We start from the raw sequence: 18,155 nt of genomic DNA, 5'->3' as shown, positions 1-18,155 counted from the left end.
GCCCCCCCCCCCCCCCCCCCCCCCCCCCCGAGCCTCCCTTCGCCGAACACCGAGTCATCGATCGCTCCTTCGGGCGCTCCTGCGAGGGCTTTCATGATTGGTGGTTTCCTGGCTCCGCCCCCTTCTGGGCGTGTTTCACTGTGCCCCAGGCGCGCAGTTCCCAGCGCCTTGCGTGTGGCCCTTTTGGGGTGCTCACCCTAGTGTCTTTGGGGACGCACGGCCCCGAGGTCTCCTACGAGATAGTAGTTTGGGCCTTGCATCCAAGGTGAGATTTCGTATCCCTGTCTGCCCCTCACTCACTAGCAGTACGGTGTTCCAGAGCTGCCCTTGGATTACGACCAGACCTGCAGAGCCAAGCCTGCGACCACGCCAGGGAACTAGGTGCTTACCGAGCTCTGAGTTTCAGTTTGTGGGCAACGAGCCAGGTTCGGCCACCCGACCTTCAGAAGCCAGGGAAAACAGCCAAATTAATAATAAAAAAGCCAGAAAGGGAGTTTTTTTTTTTTTTCAATGGGGCCACTGAGAAGAGGGACAAGGCGACCCAGTGACGCCCTCAAGATCATGTCTGGAGTGCTGAAGTGAGATTTAAAAAGAGAGAGCCGGGATATGTGGGTCTAAGCAGCCCGGGTCAAGATGTCCTATCCATCACTAACCCATCCTTGTCTCTTGTAGAGACACCTGGAAGAAAATGGCCTTGTGTGGAAGAATTTTAATGTCTTATTTTCTTTCAAATTCCTCAATGATCATGAATGAGTTTTGAATTGATAAGAAAAAATATTTTAAAAAATTTTACGCCGGGTGTGGTGGCGCACACCTTTAATCCCAGCACTTGGGAGGCAGGGGCAGGCGGATCTCTGTAAGTTCAAGGCCAGCCTGGTCTACATAGTGAGTTCCAGGACAGCTGGAGCTACAGGGAGACCCTGTCTCAAAAAGACCAAAAAAAAAAATTTTTTTTTTACAACTATTATGAAATTTACCATAACTAGGAGCAAGAGAATGGGAGGCTGGAGGCTAGGCTGAGCAATATAGGTAGATCCAAGACTCAAAGAAAGAGTTCTAGGCTGGCATTTGTTAGATTCAGAGGGGGAGAAAGAATGAAGTTTGGGTAAAAGACCAGAGCCAGACCTTGTAGCAAACTGAACAGGGTTGTTTTAGTTCAGCAAAGGTGACATAGCTTCTCCACAGAAAAACAAACTGCAAAGGTTCAAGGGAATGGTGGTGAATGACATTACTAGAGAGACATCCTGTCAAGAGGAGTGGGTTGTCTGGCTTTCTGCAGCTGTGGTGTTCTGTCAGGCCTGAGAAAGGGATGTGACTATTAACAGTGAGGCTAGGGTGAGACATTTGTCTCAGGGAACTTCTGGTTTCTAACAGGCATGAAATTCATTATGTAGTCCAGGTTGATCTCAAATTCCTATTAGTCCTCCCACAACCTCCAGAGCTGGGATTAGAGCCACCATGCCTGGCTAAGTGAGATTTAAACAGTCTAACAATTAGTTGGGATTTTTTTTTTTAGTTAATTTCAAATTCCATCAAACTTTTGAAACTTGAGATCTATCTCAGTTACTGGTGAAGCTCTGATTTGCAGCATATTTGTAAACTATGCAGCACGTGACTAAAACATTACATTAGCCTGAGAGTACAGACATTGTTTTTGTGCAAGGAGGTGCCATCATGTTTCTTTCTCTCTTTTTTAGATCACATTAATCATTTATTTGTAAGTGAACCAAGCTACCTTTTACATCTGCTCTATCATGTCAATTTTTAACACATTTTATATTATATTTCTCTTTTAAATCCATTTTGACTGCTGGGTGGAGAATGGATTGGTTGAGAGTCACAAATTGGTGTCAATGAAATTCAACTGCTATATAGATATATCATTTATTGAATGTAAAATTGATGAAGCTTAATGGTGGATTCGTTATAAGGAAGCTAGAAAAAATGACTTCTGGGTTTCTATTTTTAGTGGGTGGTTGTGGGATTTACTAAGGTGATTAAGGCTAGGGGAATGAACCGGTTTGAGAAGGAAGAAGTACAGTTTTCATTTGAAACATGATCCAGTTGGGAGATCCGTGAGTCACATACAGCTATTAAGTAGATAATAACAGATACAAATCTGAACATGGAACTCACCAGATGTTAAATGATTTACCAGGTTCCTATTGTGGCTGTAACAAAATGCTACAGACTTATCTGAAAACAACATAAATTTATCATCTTACACTTCTGGAGGTTAGGAGTTCAAAAAGAACTTCAGGAGACTAAAGTGAAGGTGGCAGTATTGGTGGAGGCCACAGGAGAGGGTGTGTTCCTTGCCTTGCCTTCTCGTGGAAATAGCTATAGTCCTCAGCTTGTGAACCCTCTGACCTCTGCTTTTCTTGTCTGTGACTCTTCTGCCTTTCTTTCACTTAAAAAGACCCTTAGGGTTATAACACTGGGCCTACCCAGTAGTCCAGAATAATCTTCCCAACACAAATCCTTTATCACACTTAAAGTCTGTCTTCAGAGATTAGGGTGTGGACATTTCAGGGGGAACCATTATTCTGCCTACCATAAGTGGTACTGAAAATCATGGAAGATATTTGGGAGAGACATCTGGCTTTTAAGGTTACATCACCAATTGTCCAGTATAAAAAGTTAAGACAAACTGACTTCAAAAACAATGCTTAACTGGTATGGTAGCACAGACTTGTCATCCTAGCACCTGGAAGACTGAGGCAGAGGAATGTCATGAGTTTGAAGTCAGGCTAGGCTATATAGTGAAACCTTGTCTTATGAAACCCCCCAAAAAGAGAGTCCCAGTAAGGGAGGCTTCAATGATGGGGAAGGAAGGAAGGAAGGAAGGAAAGAAAAGAAAGAAAGAAAGAAAGAAAGAAAGAAAGAAAGAAAGAAAGAAAGAAAGAAAGAAAGAAAAAGAAAGAAAAAAAGAAGAAAGAGAAAGAAAGAAAAAAAAATAATGCTTGACTAGCAAGATGGTTCACTGGGTAAAGGCTCTGGCTACCGAGCCTGCTGACCTGAGTTCGATCACTGGCCCCACATGGTGGAAGAACAGAACCAATTCCTAAGAGGTGCTCTCTGACCTCCCTACATGCACACACGCAAAATAAATAATTAAATATAATGAAAATTTTAAAGGAGAAAACAATGCTTAGTGTTTATTTTTTGAAATCTAGGTGCGCTGGATAGCTTCAGTGTCAACTTGACACACCTGGGTTGAGGGAGCCTCAATTGGGGAATTTCCTCTATTGGACTGGCCTGTGGCCATGTGTGAGGGGCATCTTCTTGATGAGTGATGTGGGAGGGCCCAGCCCACTGTGGGTGCCACCCCTGGGCAGGTGGGCCAGTGTTGCATAAGAAAGCAGGCTGAGCAGGGGCCAAGGGAGCAAGCCAGTAAGTAGCGTTCCTCCATGGCCTGTGCTTCAGCTCCTGCTTCCAGGTTCCTGTCCTGAGTTTCTACCTTGGGCTCCCTGATGAACTGCGACCTGGGAGATGTAAGCTGAATAAACCCCAAGTTGGTTTTGGTCAGAGTGTTTTGTCACAGCAATGAAGAAACAAACTAGGACACTAAGTTTTGCTGAGAGTGTTTAGTTTTTTTTAAAACTTCAAATTGCGCACTTATATGTATATGCTTTTTGTATGTATGTTATACTATAATATGGTTTTGAGGTATTAATGCTTTCTTTTGTATCTAAGGCAGAGTATAATGGTGCATATATGTAATCCCAACATTCAGGAGGCAACAGGATCAGGAGTTCAAGGCCATCCTTGGGTAAATAATAAATTTGAGGTCAGCATGCACTGCATGAGACCCTATCTCAAAACAAAACAATAAAGATTGTATCTAGGGAAAAATGTAAGTATAAACATACTTTCAACAATATGTAAGCAGAGGATGTAACTTAGTGGTAGAGCAATTGCCTAGCATATTTGAGGACCTGGATTCAACCCCATCACTGTAAGAAAACAAAAAGCAAGAAATGAAGTTTTAGAAATTCTTCACGTTATTAAGGCACTTACTCGTGAGTAATTTTTTTTTTTTTTTTTTTTTTGTCTTTTTGAATCAGGGTCTCCCTGTAGCTCCAGCTGTCCTGGAACTCACTATGTAGACCAGGCTGTCCTTGAACTCACAGAGATCCACCTGCCTCTGCCGCCACCACGCCTGGCTAAATAATATGTTTTTATTTCGTGTGTGTGAATGTTTTGCCTGCATGTATGTAAGTGAACCCATGTTGTGCAATGCCCATGGAGGTCAGAAGATGGAATTGAAGTTATAGACAGTTGTTAGCCGCCATGTGGGTGCTGGGAACTGAACCCAGGTCTTCTGCAAGAGACACCAGTGCTCTTAATGGCTGAGTCATCTTTCTCCAGCCCTGGTTTTTGTTGTTTTGAGTTCTCTAAAGAGATCAAACACAAATGGCTTTGAAATACTTTCTTTTTTTTTTTTTTTGGTCTTTTTGAGACAGGGTCTCCCTATAGCCCCAGCTGTCCTGGAACTCACTATGTAGACCAGGCTGGCCTTGAACTCACAGAGATCTCCTGCCTCTGCCTCCCAAATGCTGGGATTAAAGGCGTGCGCCACCACACCCAGCTGAAATACTTTCTAAAAATGTTCAACATCTTTAGTCATCAGGGAAATACAAATTAAAAACACTTTGAGATCTCGGCTTACCCCACTCACGCAAATGCTGGTGAGGACAAGGAGAAAGGGAATGCAAATTGGTGTAGCCACTATGGAGATCAGTGTGGAGACTCCTCAAAAAGCTAAAGTTGCTCTGCCATTTGATCCAGCCATACCCTTCGGCATTTACTCAAAAGACTCTACCCTAGTACAGAAATACCTCTCTATCCACATTCATTGCTGCCCTTTTCATAATAGCCGGGAATTGGAAACAACCTAGAAATCCATCAGCTGATGAACAGATAATGAAGGCGTGGTACTTATACACAATGGAATGTTATTCAGCTCTTTAAAAAATGAAATTCACAGGTAAATGGATGGAACTAGAAACAATCATCCTGAGTGAGGTACATGCCTGTAATCTCAGCACTCAGAAGGTAGAGACAGGAGGAACAGAAGGTCATGGCCAGCCTTGGATACATATCAAGGTTGAAGCCAGTCTGGAATACAAGAGACTCAGTCCCCACCAAAAATAGAAACAAAAGGAAATGTAGATTAGAGGTTTAGTTCAGTGATGGAGTACTTGCCTACCATAAATGAGACCTCAGCTTGGCAAAGTTGTTTGTGTGGGTGGAGGTAGATTAGTTCGTGTGTGTGTGTGTGTGTGTGTGTGTGTGTGTGTAGGCCAGAGGTCAACTTCTGGTGTTCCTCAGTAGCTGTCCACCTTGTCTTTTGTTTGTTTTTGTTTTTGAGACAGGGTCTCTCATTAACCTGGAGCTCACTGATTATGCCAGGCTGACTGCTTTGCAATCTCTAGAGAGCCACCTGCCTCTCCCTCATTCACATTGGAATTACAAGCCCCCACCACCACATTCGGCTTTTTTTATATGAGTGCCGAATATCTAACATCCTGTTTTTAGGACAAGCTTTTTTGCCAACTGAGCTATCTTTCTAGCAACAAAGCATTCTCTCTCTCTCTCTCTCTATATATATATATATATATGTATATATGTATGTGTATATATAATTTTACTCAGGTTTTAATAAATAGCTAAAGCAATGTTAATTTTTAACATTCATCAGAAAGAAAGATTACCAATGTCCATGGCTACCCAAAATGTGCCTATACCTGACCAGACAAGTCCTGGCACCAAGGCTGTGGTTAGCTAACAGCCACTCAGTAACTACTCTCTAAAGCATTTAAACAGGAAAAACAAAATTGGTATTGAATGTGAGAAAGGGAGGCATATTAAGACACAGACACAGACATACCATAGAGGCAGAGCCACAGGGGAAGAATCCAGTGCCTGACTTGTTTTGAATCCTGAACAGCTTCCTGATTTCAGCTCATTTGGAAACTAGGCTTTTTCCTTTCTTTTTTCTGTTTTTGCAGTGCTGGAGATTGAACCTGAGGCCTTGTGATACTAAGCAAGTGATCCACCACTGTGCTACCTCCTCAACCCTGATGTCAGTCCATTTTTATCATTACAATAAATCCTCTTTTTCTTCAATAGCCTGTTCCTTACAGTCACAAGATAGTAACAAAACTGAAAGCCAGGGACCACCCCCAACTTCGTTATTTTGATCCCCGTCTCCGACTCACTGGTGATGGCTTCCTGGAGAACTTTGTCAAAAATGACATAGAGAAATTTAAAAAAAAAAAAATGAGTTTGAGGCTTGCCTGATCTACAGAGACCCTACCTAAAAGAAGAAAATAAAAAATAAAATAAAATAAAATAAAATAAAATAAAAGGCTGTGCTGGATAACTTTGGTGGTGTCAACTTGACACACCTGGGTTGAGGGAGCCTCAACTGAGGAACTGCCTCCAATGGACTGGCCGGTGGCCATGTCTGTGAGGGCATCTTCTTGATTGTTGAGTGTGATGGGAGGGCCCAGCCCACTGTGGGTGGTGCCACCCCTCCGCAGGTGGTCCTGTAGTGTATAAGAAAGCAGGTTGAGCATAGGACAAGGGAACAAGCCTGTAAGCAGTGTTCCTCCATGGCCTGTGCTTCAGCTCCTGCCTCTAGGTTCCTGCCCTGAGTTCCTACCTTGGGCTCCCAGATGAACTGTGACCTGGGAGATATAAGACAAATAAACCCTTTCCTCCCCAAGTTGGTAGTGGTCAGAGTGTTTTGTCACAGCAATGGAGAAATAAATAAGAAATTGAGACAAATAAGAAATGGAGAAAGAAACAAATAAGAAATGGAGAAAGGCTGAATAAGAATTTGACTGGAAAGAATACTTAGGTGTCTGCCATATTGTTTGGAAGGGAGAGGGAACCGGAAGGGAGGCAGAGATGGTGCCATGCATTTTCCATCTCTACTGTGAGTCGTTATCATGAAGAAGACAATCAAGAGGTGGGGAGAAAATTGAGCAATCAGTATGGCGGTATAATGCCTGCCTAGAAGCCCTCTGGATGTAGAGAATCAATATGGATTTGAGGCCCCCCTGGGCTACAGTGAGTTCCCAGATAGCCTAGACAGCAGACTGAGCCCCTGGTCAAAAACAAAAACAAAACCCCTGAGCAATCAATTACCATATTCCGCTGGATAGTCTTATAATTACATTATGTGTCAAATAGCCTTCATCAGCAGGTCTCACAATATTTTTAACGGCAGAGGGTCTGGAATGTAGATAGGTAAGAAACTCCTTGTACTCTGTTGTTTGTAACCTCCCCCTGTTCCTCATATTGTACTGAGTGACCTTATGAAGCTACATTACACAGGAAAGCTTTTTCCCCACAGGAAAAACATTTAAGAATTAAGATTCCATTTAACCTTCTCGGGGGCTCCAGGCCAGGGAGAGAGACTGTCTCAAAACAAGGTGGACAGTGCTGCAGGAATGACTCCTGAGGGTGACCTCTGGATTCTGAACATGTACACAGATATGCAAGTGCACCTGCATACACACACACACACACACACACACACACACACACACACGATTTCATTGACTGAAAATAATTCAGAAACATCCTAACCTGTATGAGTCAGCTTCAGTTTGCAGGACCGTGGATTTAAAAAGTAAGTTTATGCTGGGCGTGGTGGCGCATACCTGTAGTCTCAGCACTTGGGAGGCAGAGACAGGCAGATCTCTGTGAGTTCAAGGCCAGTCTGGTCTACATAGTTCCAGGACAGCTGGGGCTACAGGGAGACCCTGTCTCAAAAAGACAAAAAAAAGTAAGTTGTTAGGGGACCCTGCTGCTAAGGTTGTAGATAGCTCTAAGGGGCTATATGGAAGGACTCCCTTTCTCAGCAGGGGCTTCCTGCCTGACTTACCTGGAAAGTGCCTCCAAGCACGGATGCCTGACCTTATTCAGAACATGACCTTTGGCATAGTTACCTGCAATAAAACTGCCCCCAGGTTTTCTCTATATGATAACTAGGCATTGCCCTATAGCAGGATGATAAGATCCCCCTACCACATGTAAATAAAGCATACTATGAGCACCTATCAGCTGAAGCTTTGGCTGCTGTCTCCACACTATATTTTCCCTGACCCCCACTGAATAAACGGAGCTGTACCGCTGAATCTGACTCCCTGGAAGATCTTTTCCATCATGCTCACTGGCCGTCCTGACCCCGTTCGTCACTTCTGCTCCCTTTGTCTTTGTGGACTGGTGGCCAACGACCCACGAGGGGAGGGAGAGACCCCACAGTAAGTTTATGGGGTTGGAGAGATGGCTTAGTGGCTAGGTGCACTGGCTGCTCTTGCAGAGGACCTGGGTTCAGTTCCCAGCACCCACATGGTGACTAACAGCTCTCTGCAACTCCTGCAGTGCTACAGGTACACTTTCATACTTGCAGGCAAAACACACAAACACGTAAATTTAAAAATTCTAATTAGAAAAAGTGAGCTTACAGAAGAACTGGTTAAAGTACTCATAACTGGAAGAGGAGCCTTTTTGAAACTCAGATTTCAGAACCATTTAACCAATAGCTGCAGTTACTAATCAGTTTATCATACTCTGGGATGGTAAGCCAACTCTATGCTAGCTTTCCCAACTACAGAAGAAAGTGCAAATAAATATAATGCTGTCATGTTTGCCTTGTGGAATATTGTCCTTTATGGGGATTCTAAAGTGTATTTTTCGCTATGGGCTGTGAAGACCAATTGTTTTATTATCTGACTTAGAGAAATGATGTAAGCCAGGTATCACTCAGCCATCCCTGCTAATGCAAGTTCAGAAAGTTTAATTGACATAAAAACTGCTAAAAAAGTGTTAAAAACTAGTTTGCTTTTAACTTTGACCCTGCAATAAAAAGTTGAATCAACACAATTATGCTCTAGAATAACCGCTCATTAAAAGTTTAGGAAAGTTGGTGGCACATGCCTTTAATCCCAGCACTCGGGAGGCAAAGGCAGGCAAATCTCTGTGAGTTCAAGGCCAACCTGGTCTACATAGTGAGTCCCAGGACAGCTGGGGCTACAGGGAGACCCTGCCTCAAAAAGACCAAAAAAAAAAAAAAAAGTTTAGGACTTTTGGGCTTTTGGGGATTTAGTATAGTCAACATCACTCAATATCAGCAATAAGCCTTTGGAGAAATTTTTATCTCAACACAGGAAATAATCATGTTATTCCTGCAACTGAAAAGTAGCCCATATTTGTTATATAAGCACTGTGCACTACTGACCAATTGCACCATTCAAACATCTAGCCATATTTGTTAGTTAGCATGCAGTTTCGGATGAAGGAGGGGTCCCACAGGATCTCACTATAGAGTTAAAGTTGCTCTGTAGCCCAGGCTGGCATCAAACTTGCTATCCTTCTGCTTTAGTCTCTCCGGGGTTACAAGGGTTGGCTACCATGCCTAGTGGTTCAAGTGGGCTTTCTAATACCTGCATGAAACTGAATATAATGGCTCATGCCTGTAGGTGCCTAGGAGTTTGAGACTAACCTGAACAATCCAGGAGACTCCATTATAATCAAACAAAACAAAACAACTCTGTGTGAATGTTTAAGGCATATCAAAATATATTTATACATAATTAGCATCTATAAAGCCTAGGCATGAACATAAGGCCTCAGCCTCTCTGTTCTCATGTCTTCCATGCCTCTCTTCTAGGATTAATCACTTTCTATGGGGCTGCAGACATAGCTAAGCAGTTAAAAGCACTGGCTGCTGTTGCAGAAGACCTAGGTTCGAATCCCAGCACCCACATGGCAGCTAATAACCATCGATAACTCCAGTTTCAGGGGATCTAATGCCCTTTTCTGTCCTCCATAGGCACAGCATGACATGAGTATACTTACATACACTTACATACATTGCAGGCAATACACTTGTGCACATAAAAAGTAAATAAATAAATTTTTTTAAAATATGCATGTCAGGCCAGGTGTGGTGGTGCATGCCTGTAGTCCCAGCACTGGGGAGGCAGAGGCAGGCAGATCTCTATGAGTTCAAGGGCAGCTGGGTCTACATAGTAAGTTCCAGGCCAGCTAGAGCTACAGGGAAACCCTGTTTTTTTGTTTGTTTTTTTTAAAGAAAAAATCTCCACCAGTAGAAGAATGAAACTAAACTCCTATCTTTCACCTTACACAAAAGTCAATTCCAAATGGATCAAAGACCTCAACATAAAGCCTGAAACTCTGAAACTGTTAGAAGAAAACATTGGCAAAACCCTACAAGATATAGGTGTAGGAAAGGATTTTCTAAACCGGACATCAATTGCTCAGGAAACAAGGTAAAAAAAATCAACAAATGGGACCTCATTAAACTAAAAAGCCTCTGTACATCAAAGGAGGCAACCAGGGAAGTGAAGAGAAAACCCACGGAATGGGAGAAAATCTTCACCAGCAACACATCTGACAGAGGTTTAACATCCAGAATATATAATGATCTCAAAAAACAGAGATGGGCTAAGGAGTTGAACAAACAGTTCTCAAAAGAAGAAGTAAAGATGGCTATGAAACATTGTAAAAGATGTTCAACATCACTAATAATCAGGGAAATGCAAATTAAAACCACTTTAAGATTTCACCTTACCCCAGTCAGACTGGCTAAGATCAAGAAAACAAATGATACCAAATGTTGGAGAGGATGTGGGGAAAGGGGAACACTCATCCACTGCTGGTGCGGGTGCAAACTGGTTCAGCCCCTATGGAAAGCAGTGTGGAGAACTCTTAAAAAACTACAAATGAACCTACCATTTGACCCAGTTATACCACTCCTTGGCATATACCCAAAGAACTCATCCTATTGCAGAGACACTTGTACATCCATGTTTGTTGCTGCTCTTTTCACAATAGCTAAGAGATGGAAGCAACCTAAGTGTCCCTCAACTGATGAGGAGATAATGAAAATGTGGTTCATTTATACGGTGGAGTTTTACTCAGCAGTAAAGAAAGGTTGAACTAACCTCCTTGGATGTTTAACAGACATCCTTTGAGGCCTACACTAATTTGGTCAGAGGGACATAAAGGACAGTTTTTGCTCCTTGCCCTCCTAGGTCGACTAGTTCCAGAGGACTATGAGCATCTCCCAAAATGTCCTGTAATTGTGGTGGGTCACCTGTCCTCTTGATCAAGAAGGCTGAGGAGACCCCATGAGATGGACTTGAACCAGTGTCCAGTCTACAAAGAGGAGGGTCAACACATAGGAAACATTTCCTCCATGCTTCCAAGGGAAGCCAGCCATGGTTGAGTAGGGCCTTTGACTTATCTTCACATAAGCGGAACTGGTAAAAGAAAGGAGCCAGGGGCTCCTCCCAAGCCCATGTGACCCCTGAGGAACAGATCCTCAAACGACCTTAAGAGTAATAATAAATTGGTATATATATATGATATTATATATCTGTTTCAAATCGTTCCTTTTTCTTCTCTCCACCCTGGTCTGTCTTTAAATGCAAGCACTCTCATGATTATGCTTCTTTGGTCCTCCACATACTCTGTCTTCAGAACTTCTTCTATACTTAAGCCTTCTATTTTGACCTCTATGTAGATAATTGTGTGGATACGTATTCCTACTGGACCTTTCCTCCCTGTTCTAGGTCCAGTCTTAACAACTGCCTTCTAGATACTACCCCACCTCAAACTCAGTATGTATAAAATTTTGTTCCATTTTTTCCTTTTCCCTAGTCCCTCCCACCCCGCTTCTTCTTCTCCTCCTCCTCTTCTATCCCTCTTCTTCCTTCTTTCTTTCTGATAGGATCTCATGTATCCCAGGCTAGCCTCAAACTTACTGGATAGCCAAGGATGACCTTGGCTTTCTGATCCTCCTGTCTCACCTCCATAGTACTGGGGTTGCAAGGGTGCTCTACCATGTCCAGGTTTATGTAGTACTGGGGATTGAACTCAGGGCTTTCTACATGTTAGAAAGTCACTCTACCAACTGAGCTATAATCCCCAGCCCACATCCTTCTGTCTTGAACATTTTCTTCTCTTCCTTCATGTTGAACAGTTGCAAGACTGTGCCTTGTCTTTGCTTCTTGAACCTTACTCCAACTTCAAATCCCATATATCCTGAAACTTCATCTGAATTCTCTATTCCAAGATACTTCTGAATTTCTGTAGCATTTGGCTTGAATACCTATTTCATGGTTGTTAACTACCTGAGGTCTTTAATGGAAATATTGTAACTGTGAAGTTAGACATCTGATGTATTATGTGAAAGCCAGTCACATTAGTTACGTCATCATCTGTGGCCTAGTTCTCTAATCAGATTATAAGTTCCTTGAAATGAGCCCTGTATGTTTCTTTCTCTGATAGTTCCTTGAATTAGTACTTATATAAGAAAAAACAATAAAAAAAACTGAGTCAGAGGAGGACTGCACAATTTGCCATAGATTCCTCAACATTTCTGTTTTGTCTCTATGGTCCACATCACTCATTTATAATCAGTCTTCCCCATTTTTTTGAATATTGTTTACTGACAAAACTGTACAACCAAGCTTCAACAATATTGTGAAGTTTGTCACTGTTCCTATAATGTGAGTTTGCCATTCACTCCCTTTCCAAATTCTCCAAACTATACAAAGTCTTTCAATGTAATCATATTGGTTCTTAAGTAAAGCAATGCTAATAAAATGTTTTCTTTAAAGACCAAAAAAGAAAAATCCACAATATATACAGCCATATAAACCTAGAGCCAACATTATATTAAATAGAGACACACTGGGAATAGTTCCCCTAAAAACAAGGCAAGGATGGCCACTCCCCTCTCTTCAATATAGTCTTAGCTCTAGCAGTTAGACAAGAGAATGACATAAAAGGAATAAAATTAGAAAAGGAAGTCAAACGATTCCTATTTGAAGATGACATGATTTCATACTTAAAAATCCCTATCTTTTTTTTTTTTTTTTGTCTTTTTGAGACAGGGTCTCCCTGTAGCCCCAGCTGTCCTGGAATTCTCTATGTAAACCAGGCTGGCCTCAAACTCACAGAGATCTGCCTGCCTCTGCCTCCCAAGCACTGGGATTAAGGCGTGTGCTAACATGCCCAGCTAAAAATCCCTATTAGAATCTACTAGAAAACTCCTAGATCTAATAAACACATAGTAAACTCATAGGATACTAAAATCTATCATCTACCTATCCATTCATCCATCTATCCATCCATCTATCAATCGATCATCTATCTATCTATTTATCTATCTATCTATCTATCATCTATCTATCTATCTCCCTATATAAAACAGTAGCCTTCATATATACCAACAGTACACTCTCAGAAGAAATTAAGAAAAATATCCCATTCAAAAGGGCTCCAAAAAAACTAAGCATCTGGGCCAGGCGTAGCAGTGCACACCTTTAGTCCCAGTACTCAAGAGGCAGAGGCAGGCAGATCTCTCTGAGATCAAGGCCATCCTGATCCGCATAGCAAGTTCCAGGCCAGTTGCGGTTACAGGGAGACTCTGTCTCAAAAAACCAAAAAAATAAAAATAAGTAAGACTAATCAAAGAAGAGAATGACCTCTCTGATGAAGATTTTTTATTTATTATTGTTTGTGTGCATATTTGTATGTGCAAATGGCACACGTGAAAATCAGAAGACAGCTTTTGGAAACTGGTTCTCTCCTTCCAGCATGGGATCTAGTCATCAGGCTTGCACAGCCGTCTTATCAGCCCACAATACTCTCTATTGCCCAGTCTTTAAAATGAACTTTAAAATGAATCAAGCATAAAACATTGTAATGAGGTGGAGAACAAGGAGAAATTCAGTACTGTTATAAAGGCAGATGTGTGGAGGCAGAAAGTAATGAGATACGGCTGAGAGATGGAGTGCGGCCAGGTCAGTAAGAGCCTGCATAACATGCCAAGAAGGGCCAACTTTCTCCCCACTGCAACTGAGGAGAATTTAGTCAGGAAAGTGACATGATTAGATTTCCTTAGAATTATGGGTGATGGACTGGGAAGAGAAGGAGGGACTAGAGGAAGAGATACCAAATTAGGAATGGTATTTCTGAATGATAGTAGCAGGAATTAAGAAGAGTCCTGCTAGATGCGGTGGCACACACCTGTGATCCCAGCACTTGAGAGCCTGAAGCCGGAAGACTGCAGTGAGTTCCTGGACAGCATGGACTACATAGTGAGACCCTGTCTCAAAAGAGAGCGAAGAAGGGAAGAGAGAGGCAAATGGGGAGAAGGCAAGGAGGGAGGAGGAGGAGGAAGAGGAGGAGGAGGAAGGGGAGGAGATAAATCCTGAGAATGGAATCAAAAGAATGTGGAGAAAGAATGGCTAGAACCTGGTGGTAGAGATGACAGGATGGGATGAGTGACCACGGTTCCCACTGAGTGACTGGAAATGCTGTTATCTAAACCAGAAGACAGATTTGGGGATGATCTATAAATGAGAAGACAGGCACTCTAGTTTTGGATTTGTAAACTTTTCAGAACCTGTGGAATATTTTCATAAGATGAAGGATCTGAAGGTAGATATGGGTTAGAAATACAGATTTGTCACAGGTATGATCAATTGCATTAACTTTTTCTTTCTTTTTTTTTTTTTTTTTTTTTTTTTTGGGTCTTTTTGAGACAGGGTCTCCCTGTAGCCCCAGCTGGCCTGGAACTCACTATGTAGACCAGGCTGGCCTCGAACTCATAGAGATCCACCTGCCTCTGCCTCCCGAGTACTGGGATTAAAGGCATGTGCCACCACACCCAGCCAATTCCATTAACTTTATATATTTTTTTGAGATGTACTGTTCACTCTTAGCCTAAAGCATCTAACTATATTTCTTACCACCCCCATTTCTCTGGATTTCTCTGCCCCTGACTTCCAGTTAGTAATACTTTAGGTCAATTTGAACTCTTTTGTAAAATAGCCTTTGGTATCTGCAAGTTCTGCATCCATGGAGTCAAAGAAGTATAGATAAATATTCAGTTCTCTGGATTTCTCTGCCCCTGACTTCCAGTTAGTAATACTTTAGGTCAATTTGAACTCTTTTGTAAAATAGCCTTTGGTATCTGCAAGTTCTGCATCCATGGAGTCAAAGAAGTATAGATAGAAATATTCAGAAAAGAAATGTGTTTGTAGTGAAATGCATGAACTTCTTTCTGTGTTAGTATTTGTTAAATAATACCCTGAGGCAACTACTTACATTCTGTTTACATTGTATTAAGTACTATAAGTACTATAGAGATGCTTTAACTATATAAGAGGCTGTGTGAAGAAGGTTATATGCAAATACTATATCATTTTCTATAAGGGACCTGAGCACTCATAGACCTTGATACCCTTGAGACATCCTGGCACCAATGCCCCTGTGGATACTATATGCAACTGTTTCTTATATATAGCAGTTGTGTGGTCTGAGGCAATTAGATTCAAACATTATTTAATTTAATAAGCCATAAAGTTCTGAGGAAACCCTCATCTGTGGTACTTTATGTTAAACACTGAGTCGTGCTTTCCAGCCATGGTTCCTCATTCTAACTTCCTTTTTCCAACAGCCCAAGCACCTACCATTTCTGCTCTCTAGCTTCTCTTCACTTACTCTTTTCTTTATATTGTCATTTATTAATTTTTTTGTTTTTTCTTTTTTGAGACAGCTGCCATATAGCTCAGGCTGGTCTGGGTTCATTATGGAGACAAGGATGATGTGAACGCAAGTCCTCCTGCCTCTGCTTCCCAGGTGCAGGGATGGGTGCAGGGATGGAGACCATAGGTGTGCACCACCACACCCAAGCTTTTGCCTCGTTCTGGAAACATTGTATTTCCTGGGTTTCCAGGATGCCTGATTACCCATCTACCTTTAATCTCTCTGGCTTGCACTTCCTAAATCCCTGGTAAAAGTAATTGTCTCCTAGGATTCTGTACTTAGCTTTCCTTACCTGTCATTTCAGAATTGAACTCGTTTGCCTGTGTAGCTCAATCATAATTTAAAGTTATCTCTAAATGTGAATATCTAGCTGAGCCTTCTCACTCCAAACCCACTAACTAGCTACTGTCCCACAGGCACTGCAGATCAACTTGACCCAAATAAAGTTTTCTTGGTCCTCAAAAACCTGGGTGTGCTCCACCATTACAATTCTCAGCAAATGGCACTCTAATCTACCCAATACCCTGGGAGGTGCCTTTGGCTTTTCTCAGTCCTTTATCTCTTATTCTGTAGGCTATGAAACCCTGTGAATATAGTTTTTTATGAGAGAATTCAGTGAACCCCACCTATTGGGAGAAGGTTTTGCTGAGGAAATTGGGAAAATACAGTTGGATTACTGAGAACCCTTTGAAGGTCACTTGAAATTCACACAGAGAAATTCAGAGTTGGTGTGGTCACAGAAACCACCAAATGTTGAGGCAGATGAATGAAATGGTAATTTCAAACTGCAGTTAAAAAAGATATAAAAATAGGAACAGCGGTTAGAGTCACTCTTGCCCTTGTGATTATAGATAACCATTGCTTAGTAAATTTCACTGAAGATATGAGAGGGGAAATTAGAAGTTTTAGCAAGAAGCTCAGAAAGTCTAGCCCTGAATTTAAATAACTACACTGCTGAACAAAAAAATATGTTTTCATGGAAGAAAACTTGAAATTGAGTCTTACTGTATTAATGATACAGATAGATGTAAACCATATTGAAGTGAAGGACAAAAAGCTAATTGAAAAAGTTTTTTTTTTTTTAAACTGGTTTCTTAGTTCTTTTCAAAACCGTTTATTGGTGAACCAGGCATGGTGGTGCACAACTTTAGTCCCAGCACTCAGGAGGCAAAGGCAAGCAGATCTCTGTAGGGTCAAGGCCAGCCTGGTCTACATAAATTCCAGGCCAGCTGGGGCTACAAGGGAGACCCTGTCTCAAAAAGACCGAAAAAAAAAAAAAAGTTATTGGCATATATTCATGGTACATGGTGATGGGTTTCATAAAGTTTCCAGTGTGTCATGGACTTTGGTCATATTCACCCCCACACACCTTTCCTTCCTTTTCCTCCACACCCCCATGCTAGTCTCCTTCCTTCCCCTGAAAAGCTCTTAGAAGCCATTCGTTAACTAAAGCTGATCTTTAAATGGAAATGTCCAATTGAAATGTGACGATGATTTCTAAAGCATCTGGCTGTTCAAAGGCCTCAATAAAAACTTAGCCTAAATAATCCATTTCAATACAACATACTGTGTGGCATATTTAGATATTGATAAGCATAGTAATTCTCTTTTACTTTGGTTTAGACATCATCATTTAACTGAAAAAAAATGCAACCCCCTCCCATGTGGTCATTTGATAACTGGGTAGCAGGGGGCAGTAGGGAGAGGTATAAGCTAAGCAGGTCTACATGTAATGTTTCAAAAGCAAAGAAAAGATCTAAGTTACAGAAAACATTGTACCTTTTGGAAATAAACTGTGTTTATAAAGCAGAGAATTTTTTAAAATTTTGTTTTATCTGATGAAAGCAAGAAATCCAGAGAAAAGAGTTTGTTTTTAGCTTTCTGTCTGCCAATGCAAAGACACCACGAGTTCTACACAGTAACTGAGAAACAGACCGAAACCATAGAATGACTAACTGGAGTGAGCGGGGGGTGGGGAAAGAATTTTAAAATGATGGCTGTGACAGACTTGAAGGCAGCCCTTCCCTCTTCCTCCTTGGATCACCTTTGTGTCTGGCAGCAATGGCAATCATGCTCTGGGGGGCTGTGTTACTCACATGAGGTCCTGTGTAGCACGACTCCCTATGGAGATACCTGTGGGTTTCCATCCTGATGCACAAACCGTCTCCCCAGGGTGTGGTTTGAGTCACTGTGCTGAGTAGCTGTCTGTTCTCTTGGTTTAGCTGCCACAGAATGGTCACTAATAAACAGCTGAGTTCAAGATTAAATCTTAAGCTCCACCTCTTTGAAAAGGAAGGTTAAAAAAATATGGCTTTAAATTCTTCCTGTATACCTGGACAGTGGCTCTCAAGGGGGAGGAGAGTTGGCACCGAGTGTTACTTCCCTGTTCTTCATGTACAGCTCTATCCAGTGATTTTATTTTCCAATCAAAAAATTTCTTCTGAGTTTATGAATATAAACCCAATGATATCTAATCAAAATCTCAACTGCCTTTTTCAGATTGTTTTATACACAGGTACATTCAGAACATCGACTAATATAATACTACTATG

General features: G+C 41.7%; 1 protein-coding gene across 1 annotated transcript in view; it reads right to left on the bottom strand.

The window, feature by feature from the left end:
* The window catches only part of Gne (glucosamine (UDP-N-acetyl)-2-epimerase/N-acetylmannosamine kinase), a 64,724-nt gene extending 46,898 nt beyond the window's left edge, over positions 1-17,826 (bottom strand). The window contains exon 1 of the mRNA XM_029570740.1: positions 17,700-17,826. Coding sequence (XP_029426600.1) covers positions 17,700-17,750 — 51 coding nt within the window. The 5' untranslated portion in view covers positions 17,751-17,826. The remainder of the gene's footprint in view (positions 1-17,699) is intronic.
* Between the last annotated feature and the right edge of the window lie 329 nt (positions 17,827-18,155).

Source organism: Nannospalax galili, unplaced genomic scaffold (assembly GCF_000622305.1).
Source record: "Nannospalax galili isolate Female #2095 unplaced genomic scaffold, S.galili_v1.0 scaffold263, whole genome shotgun sequence".
In the NCBI taxonomy this organism is placed as follows: Eukaryota; Metazoa; Chordata; class Mammalia; order Rodentia; family Spalacidae; genus Nannospalax; species Nannospalax galili.
The sequence above is the reverse complement of the archived record's forward strand: the minus strand, read 5'-3'. Positions and strand labels throughout refer to the sequence as shown.